The following is a 9,798-nucleotide window of genomic DNA, read 5'->3' as shown; positions in this document are numbered from 1 at the left end:
CTTCAGGAATAAAGGCAGAGAGTGGTTACTAAATCTCAGAAAGAGCAGCTGTAAATACACGAAAGAGCCACCTAAGAGAGCTGAAGCCTTCAGTAGAAGGTCTACCTGAAGCAACTCTGCAAGGAGGAACAGAGGAAATAAATATCATGATTCTGCTTTCCTCTCATCTGCCAAGTCTTCTGCTGGTGCCTCCCATTTATTGAACCTAACCAGAAGCCAGAGAACAAGAAAACACATTGCTACAGCCCATACAAGGCAGAGAATCTGCTGGAGCAGAGCTGGGTGGTAAAGATGATGTATCTGGAGAGATTCCCTTTTCTGCATGTTGCTTCAGTGGCATGAAGAACCCAAAATGATCAAAGAGTTGCCTCAAGATTTCAATTTAAATAGAACCAAGATTGTGTTCCCTGGAAGAAGCATTTCTTCCTTAGGCACTGAGACCTCTAAACTCATCAAATTCAAGGTCACAAAGCAAGGGAAACAAAAAATGCCTTCAATGGGTCAACTGGCATAATTCTCAGTAGTGTAAGTCCCACTTCAATCCCTTGATTTCTTGACCCATGCATCCTATGGGGGAGAAAGCACCATATACTGTTAGGTTTAAGGCACATACTGTATCTCCTAAAACGGTACCTAACCTCACAGAAAGTTAACGCCCAGCTGACCCTATAACCGAGCCTTTGGCAAACCATTAAGTCTATCAAGTAAACTGTCTCTGGATAATGGGGCACATGGTACAACAACTGATTTCCATGAGTGTGAGCCAACTGCTGCAATTCCTTTACTTCCTTCACTGTCAGAGACTACATATATCACTGTACGGGATATCACAGTGATGAATTAGGCGTTCTGCAAGTCCATGAACATTGATGCTGGCAGACATGTTGTAGGCAAGAAAGACAAATCCACACCTGTAATACACATTTATCCCTAAGAAGACAAACTGCTGTCCTTTGCATGATGGAAGGCATCCAATATAATCACTTGGCCAAGTGGCACCCCTAGGGAATGGTGTCATTTTAGCTCAGCACTGGCCTCTTGCAGTTCACCACTCAGCAGAGGCAACAGCCAGGTCATCCTTGGTAAGGGGAGATCCATCTTTCTGAGCTCATACACAGGCTCAATCGCCACTATCATGATTGTTTTGTTCATGGGCCTATTGAGCAAGCACCGAGGTAGTGACTGGGGAAAATTGCTGACTTGACATCCACAGAATGGGTTATTTATCTGCTTAGTGAAAACAATATCCATAATGGATGCTTTCTTGTAGGCATTTACATGGGATATATATATCACCAATTCTGTACTCATTCTAAGAATTGTCTACAAATTTGTCCTTGCAACATTCTTGTCACCAATCTTTGATTCTTATTCTTTGCAACTCCAGCTGGTTAAGTCTAAGACTCTGGAGCAGGTTTAAGTTGTAGTCCAAGTCACTCTGCCACTTAATCTCTACAATCTAGCAAAGGGAACAGTCCACTTTAGAAGGCTGCTGTACATATCTGATTTTATAATTTTATGGACCACGTAACAGATGGGCAGTTTCACATGCATGGAAACTCTATGTTCTATGTTCAGGCATTCTACCAGTAGCAAACAAGAGCTACTTTTCAAATGGATAAGAGATGTTAGAAGCCTCTAACTCCAAACCCTTAGTGCGTGTGACTCTTCTTTTGGAGCATCACAGAGCACCTCTACCACTAACACTTCCAATCTAATTGGGATTTGCTAGGTCATAGATGAAATGGCAGTAACTTGGATTATGACTTGGACCTGCTCCAAAGTCCTTTCTCCAGTCTCCACTCAAAACTGATTGCCTTACAGGTTACTCAGTAAATGGGACGGAGAAGCACACCCAAATGTGATCTGTTTTGTCCCCCAAATCCAAACAGATCCAATAAATAGCATGCCCCCTTCTTAATTAGGGGTGGTCTAAAGTGAAGAAACTTGTCTGTCACTTTAGATAGGCAGGGTGACCTAAATCACCGTATGCATGTCGAAGGCATGTAAGGTTCACAATACTTCCTGATCTCACTTGGTCCAGTTATTTCATCAGTGTAATGGATCACTCTGATCTTCTGTGAGACATCCACACGATCAAGATGCATCAGAATTATGACAGAGAATATGTGAGTTGATAGCACCAAAGTAAAACAATGAAAGTATACTGCTGTCCCTGTAACGTGAAGGCAAACTAATTTTGATTACTTTGCATATAGGGATGAGGGGAAACATTTGTTAGGTTAATAGCATGCCAGGGCCCAGAGGTGTTGCTTTCCTCCAATATAGAAATACATTTGGAATCACACTGAGATTGGTTATGACCAAGACCATTGCTCATGACAATTTCAGTTGTTCAGTCGTACCATTAATATGATTCCCCAGGGATTCCTTTTGGGTTACTATCTTGGTATATGTTTTAGGTGCAGGGGGAGGGGAGGAGGCAGAGGAGTACAATTCTAGGTTTGTGCTTGACTTTTCCAAAACTAATAGCCCTCCCTCCATTGGCCAAGGGATGAATGAAAGTAATTCACCAGCTACTAAGTATTATCTAGTCCCATTCTACATTCTGGGAGTGGGGTAAAAACCTGAGGATGGGAGGCAGCATTCCACACTATCCACTGATGACTCAATCCAAGATAGCAACTGACTTCCATAAGCTCCTGTTTTGATCATAGTCAATGGCCTCAGGTTTCCATGCGGAAGAACTGAGGCACAACTTACAGTGTATACTTGTAGCCTAGTTGTAATGTTCTTCAGTGAGTTGCAATTTGCAAGGTGGTTTGAAAGACAAAATGCAAGAAGTGTTACTTTTAAACTAGATGGTTTGTAAAAGTTTAGAATACAATTCCAGTAATAAGTTTTATGTTATGGATACTTGCCCTTCTAAAATTATAGCCAATCCGATTTCCTCTTGGAGATTTTTCTTGTCACATGTAGTTTTGATGAGACGATTGACTAAAGTGCCAAGGGACAGAAATGTAACCTCAACTAAGCCAATTGGACCCTCTCTTCAGGTTTTTCACTACAGAATAATGCCCAAAAGAAATAAAGGGGGCTTCCCTGGTGGCGCAGTGGTTAAGAACCCGCCTGCCAATGCAGAGGACACGGGTTCGAGCCCTGGTCTGGGAAGATCCCACATGCCGCAGAGCAACAAAGCCTGTGCGCCTCAACTACTGAGCCTGCGCTCTAGAGCCCGCGAGCCACAACCACTGAAGCCTGTGCGCCTAGAGCCCACGCTCTTCAACGAGAAGCCACCGCAATGAGCAGTCCGCGCACCGCAACGAAGAGTAGCCACCGCTCAATGCAAGTAAGGAAAGCCAGCGCAACAAAGACCCAATGCAGCCAAAAATAAATAAATTAAAAAAAGAAGTAAAGGGGACTCTCAGCTCCTCCATTGATAACTGTGAAGATGCCCTGGTTTTTTCATCTTACAAACCTAGTCTTTTTCTTCTAGCCTGTGAAGCACTCAATTATGCTCCAATAAATATCTCTTCTGCTTTAGTTAGCTTGAGTCACTCTCCTACATGCAACCAAAAAACTAACTGAAACAGGTAGGAATTGGGGCAGCTCTGTGATCTTGGCAGGAGTCCATGAACGTTTTCCAAAACTTAGTGCTTTACCTTAGTGTATCTCTGTGTCATTTGATTCAAATTCTCTAAAAAGAAATGACTGGAATTTCGTGGCAGCCCAGTGGTTAGGACGCTTTGCTCTCACTGCCAAGCGCCCACGTTCCATCCCTGGTTGGGGAACTAAGATCCTGCATGCCACAAGGCACGGCCAAAAAAATATATATATGATTGGCTCCATTTACTCTATCATTTGTCCATCCCTTTTCAATAGTGCTTGGGGAAATTCTTTTATGATTCATGTGCAAAAGCAACCAAACCATAACTTACTTTCTCCACAGCCTGGAGTAAGCTAAAGAAAGACTAATCTACAATTAGAATAAAATACTAGGTGAAACACCTGGAAAAGTTATTATTTCTCAATTCTTAGCAAAAATATCCTAGAATGTAGCCCTTGACAGATCCACATGACAACTTCACAGATAACGAAACCACAAGCAGATGGGATGGAGCAGAGTAAAACAAACCTTCTCCTTACAAGGAACAGCACAAAAGCCCAAAGAATTTTAGCTGTAGAGTACTCCGGATTATGGGTATGTCATATGGTCGTATGCACGCGTGCACAAGCACGCGCACACACACACACGGCATATTAGCTTCCTGTATTAAAAAATCTTGTTTTAGCTCTTTTCCCTGGGATCAAAAATGTACTTTTTCCCTCCTGATTCCACCTTTCTACTGAAATACAGCACCACTATCTCCAAACTTAGCACTCTTTCCCTCTCCAAGATCCAGTTAGTGAGTGTTCTGAAGCCACTTTTACCTGATTTGTTGTTTGCAGGGTAAACTATTATATCCTTTCTACAAATGAGGAAATTGAAGAAACAGAGTAAACTTGTCCAAGGTACTAGCTAGTAAGAAATTTAAACTCCTCCTTCTGACTCTAGAATCCATGTTTTTAACCACTATGCTACATTTTCTTGTTCTTGTCCTTGTCCTAATTTTGTTTCCAAATTAAATTTTGGGAACATTTTGCAGATTTCAGGTAAAGAAAAATTAGCATTTTGATTGAAACTGCCTTATATAGAGAATTACTTTAGAACACTTTTGTCACATAAACCAGGAATTTGTAAATGTTTAATGAGCCAAGCTGTTTCACCCCTGCTAGCAAACTTTAAGAGTAATGATCATATCTTGCCCTTATTTCAGGGAGTGGTCAATGCACACTGGTTTAATGTACGGTCTCTATCTTCAATTAACCCCCTTCTTCACTAGCTGAACCCACAAATGTACCTGAAGTTCTTGGTGTCAGCCATACCTCCCACACTCCTTGATACTCCTTCTCAAGGGTCCTGGCTTACAGAGCTGTGACATGGCATTAACTTGACCCCTGACTCATTTTGACTCATGTATCCCAAAACATATAATCAAAGTTTCCCTTCCCTGTTGTTGAACTCTGGCCCAAAGTGCTATCAACAACAAAATGGCTTTTGGTTCTCCAGAGGAAGACCGTTAACAGTGAAATTTTTAAAACTGTACAGACTGCTTGGTTCTGGTTCTAATTCCAAATTGCTGATGTTATTTCCAGTCTTAACCGAGTCCTCCCACAATTCCTTCTCAGCCCATTTTTGGTCCCAAAATTCAGTCTCTAGTCCTCATGTCTCGCTAATAATCCTTTGAAACAAAGCTCAAGTATCCCCAGCCCTCACCTACACACCCAAAACAAAACCTGCAATTAGATGTGTTCCTGTTTTGGCTTTCTGGTGACCTGTATACACACAAATAGCATTGGGTTAGCCCAAAGTTCATTCCGGTTTTTCCGTAACATCCTTAGGATATATTTAGAATACAGTAAGATGGCCTGTAAGCTTAGAGTCTAGTAAGGAACACAGGCATTACTCTTTATACCCTGATGCAAAGTCAATTAAACAGCTTAGAAACACAAAGGCTCAGAAAACCACTGTAAAACCAAACCAGAGGGTGGGGAAGCAGATTATGAAAGGACACTCTTGAGCCCATAAACTATAAGGCAGCCTAGTACAGTGAGAAAGCATGGATTAAGGGTCAGAAACCTAATTTCCAGCCCAACCCCTACCAGTTGCCTCCTGTAGTCTTGGAAAAGTCACCATTTTTTTTCTTATGACTTTATTTTTGGCTGTGTTGCGTCTTCGTTGCTCCACGTGGGCTTTCTCTAGTTGCGACGAGCAGGGGCTACTCTTCATTGCGGTGCACGGGCTTCTCATTGCAGTGGCTTCTCTTGTTGCAGAGCACAGGCTCTAGGCACGTGGGCTTCAGTAGTTGCGGCACGCGGGCTCAATAGTTGTGGCTAGTGGGCTCTAGAGTGCAGGCTCAGTAGTTGTGGCTCACGGGCTTACTTGCTCCATGGCATGTAGGATCTTCCCGGACCAGGGCTCGAACCCGTGTCCCCTGCATTGGCAGGCAGATTCTTAACCACTGTGCCACCAGGGAAGCCTAAAAATTCACTATTTTTTTAGCCACAAAAATATTTACTATTTCAACCGCCTTCTAATTGGTCTCTATGTTCCCCACCCACTCTTCTTAAACTATCATAAAAAAAACAACTATGTCTAGGCATATGAGCTCTGGAGCCAAGAATGCATGGGTTGAAATCCCAGCTTCATCATTTACAAATTATATAACTTTGTCACATGTAAATGAGAATATTATCTACACTTCATTAAGTTGTTGTGGTATTTAATGATACTCCATGCTTACAATACCTAGGCTCAACAAATGTTAAACGTTACCTTACCACTTTTAAAATTCTAGTAATTCTCTATTGCCTACAGAATCACACCCAAAGTCCCAAGCAAAGTAACACAAAAGCCTTCAAATAAGACTCCAAATTAGTAATCCCAGCTCCCATCATATACTCCATTCTACCACCAGGCATTACGTGGGAAACTAAGCAGAGAAGTTAAGAAACTTAACATACACCATACAACTACCTAGGCAGTTTGGCTGAGTTGGTGCTTCTTAACCGCAGCCACCTAATGCTTATTCAACTCCCTATGTGGATCCAAAATCCCATTCCTGCAGGCCTGTGTCAGACATTTCTACAAGGTCAATGTGTGGTCAGACAAAACACCAAAAGTTAATAGGCAGTGTAAGTCAACCTACCTTCAAAATATTGAAATATATATATTAACTGTGAATTTAAAACAGCTTGCATTTTTTGAACCAATGTATCTCAAAGAAATCTAACTGGCAAGTACAGACTTAGGCTCATATTCTTATGTATCATTTGACTATTGGAAAAAAAACTGGATTATGACAACCCATCTCAGCATGTTTTTCCAACAAAAATTAAAAGAATTTTAATATCCAAGTCCTTTTTTAGAAAGCAAATTAATGCAATGCAAATAAGAACGTCTAACTAATAGAATTAACAACAAACCAAAGTAATTTTTTTACATAAATTAACCCATTTATTATAGGCTAGCAACGTATCAAATGGTGGCGCTTCTACTGGTCCTTCAATTCCTTCAGTCTTCTGATGGCAGACTTTACTGTGACGGCAGAAGTGGTGCTGGAAAGAAAAACAAATTTGGTTCCAAAACTAGTTAACATGTAGAACGGCAAATGAGAAATGTGCCTCATTTTTACATTATAATCTTAATGATGATGATGGCATCTATTAACAACCACGTCTTCAGAACCTGAAGAATTAGGCAATCTCATGCATCTGATTTCTCAGACAGTAGAGCATGAAATTAACATGAAGGAATGACAAGAGGCTGCCTAAACTCATTAAAAGAGAATGGACAGAATGTCAGAAGAAACTAATAAATTATAAGATGGTACGATGAGATATCAAGAAAACAATGACTAAGGCAGTAAAGCAGACTAAAGCACATTGTGGAAATGACAAAAGAATGTTTTACCACGATACTCAGGAACTGTACCTGAAAAACATATAACCACCCCACCCCACATGGCAGATGAATGCTAATTTAACCATCACAACCAAGAGAGCAACCAACTCCCCACTTCCCCTTTCATCCTCATAGATACTCCCACAGGTGCTTATATGTACATCCACATTATCATTTCAACATTCTCCAATGTTTTACATTGCTTCAATTTTAAATTTAAATTTAACAAAAATCAACAACTTCAACTACACTAGCCAAATGACTTTACTATATGTAAGTGACTAGTGTATTGGACAGCACAAGTCCACACACTAGCTAGAGGAAAAACATGTCAACCTTCAGGGTCAGCAATGAATTCCAAGGTTAGAGGCCTTCAAGAGTGGCCTGAGTTTCCAGAAATGGATAAACTCAAGAGTACACACAGTCAATAACCAGCACAGAGGTTTATCACAGCAATAAATATCACCTGGCCCTTGTCAGTCACAAAGCTGAAGAAGTCCAACCAATACTGTTTAGAATGGCAAAGGTGTGGTGGCCCAGATGGCCTCAATACACATACAGTAATAAGCTAACTGACCTCTTAATTTTTATAAAAACAGCCTGCCACACAAGTGTTCAGCAGTCAGCCCAACTAACAGACCTGTTAAACAAACTAGCCCATCCAGCAACAAACCTGGAATTTCGACATGGTCCAAACACTTCCAAATACCATAAAGAAATGGACTCACTTGTAGGTCCACGCACCACCAGCTACCGTTTTCATGCAGGAACCACAGTGCCAAATGCCCACAGCTCGTCTCTTCATCTTGGTCTGTAAAAGACAATCAATTTTTCCTATGACCAAAAAAAGCCTTTTATATAATAAACATGCAGGGGTCTCAATGACACTAGAAAACTAAAGCTGGTGTATTTTATGTGGCCATTCATGTTTTTTCTAATTTCAAGTTCGCTGGTGCGAAATTTGCATTCACCAGGGTGATACTGCCAGGGATGTGAAAGACCCTTCCCTCCCCCAAAAACAAGCATTGCCATTAACAGTACTTTTGCACACAATAAACATACAAATATTTAACAAAAATCTCCAGCAACATCAGTAGACAAAACTTACAGAACGAACATGTCCCACAAAGCAGGTTTGGCTTCGGCTGGGGCTGCCAAATAATTTTTCCCCCTTTAGCTCCCAACTAGTTTTCTTTAAATGAAAAGCGTTTGACAAAACCTGAAGTTATAAACAATACTCTTATCTCATGACTGGTCACCGGTGGTATGTGCAACTCTAACCGCTCAACAGCTTACAACCAGCAAACCATTTATAAATTTCCTTCAAGAGAAGGCTCACTTCAGAAGGAAACCTTCCCTCCCCCTGCCCCCCGCCCCAGGGCCCATCTTACCTTGCCACAGAAAGAGCAAGTGTACTTGGCGTGCTGGCTGATTTCAATTTTCTTCACCATTTTCCTGAGGGAGGCACCATAACGGGTCCCGTATTTGCCCACGATTCCGACCTTCTTGGTGCGTTTCGCCTGTTAAGAATGAGATAAGAGAGAAACCAGCGATATTAGGACCCAGAAACGGGGACTTCGCCCCTCCACCAAGTCCCGGGGCCTCCATACCGCCATTCTTCCACCCACCCAGCCCCCGCCTGTCACGTAGCTCCCCCCCCATTCAACCCCATCCCGGTAAAACCAGGACCGACGCTGGGCCCGGTGCTCCGAGGGCACCCGGTTAACCCGGCCGGACGCGCCAGCCCCCGCCAAGCTGCCCCGCCCGTCCGCTCCAGGCTGCGTCCGAAAGGAACGGCGAGGACACGGAGGCCAGGGACACGGCGCAGAGCGGGCGAGCAGAGAGGTAAATTAGGGCGAAGAAACAAACCAAAAAAAGGGCAGATGCAAGCGGATACACATCTAGGCCTCACCCGGGACCAACACTCACCATGACGCAGCAACCTAGGTCCAAGCCCAAAGAGGAAATGGCCAAGTGCGCAGGCGCGGTTTTAGGCGGTCAAGCGGAAGTGGAGGGATGGGAGGCCCAGCTAGGAACTGAACTCTATGGTGCGGAGGTTTTTCTCGCTCCCGGTGCCTCCCGGAGGGTGTGGCTGGACGCTTCTACGACAGGTTTACTCTGTTTCACAAGTTGTAGCAACAAACTGTGTAGCAAAAGCACTTTCACACATCGACATTATCTGACACATAAATCACGAAATCCTGCAAAGCAGGTACGATTTCCATCACTTTTATGGACAAGATTCAGAATTTAAGTGACTTGCTCACTGGCGCTTGTCTTAGAGAAGGGCTTAGATCTTACGATTCCAAATCTCATTGCTTTCTACAGTATGC

General features: G+C 42.6%; 1 protein-coding gene across 1 annotated transcript; it reads right to left on the bottom strand.

The window, feature by feature from the left end:
* Positions 1-6,995: 6,995 nt before the first annotated feature.
* On the bottom strand, positions 6,996-9,484 carry RPL37A (ribosomal protein L37a). The gene is made up of 4 exons (XM_061204843.1): positions 9,395-9,484; positions 8,857-8,985; positions 8,194-8,276; positions 6,996-7,119 (listed from the first exon to the last, which is right to left on the bottom strand). Exons 1-4 carry the CDS (start codon positions 9,395-9,397, stop codon positions 7,056-7,058), a joined length of 279 nt encoding a protein of 92 aa, XP_061060826.1. The 5' UTR covers positions 9,398-9,484; the 3' UTR covers positions 6,996-7,055.
* Between the last annotated feature and the right edge of the window lie 314 nt (positions 9,485-9,798).

The sequence above is a fragment of the Eubalaena glacialis genome, chromosome 1 (assembly GCF_028564815.1).
Source record: "Eubalaena glacialis isolate mEubGla1 chromosome 1, mEubGla1.1.hap2.+ XY, whole genome shotgun sequence".
NCBI classification, from domain to species: domain Eukaryota; kingdom Metazoa; phylum Chordata; class Mammalia; order Artiodactyla; family Balaenidae; genus Eubalaena; species Eubalaena glacialis.
This window is presented reverse-complemented; position numbering and strand designations above follow the sequence as displayed.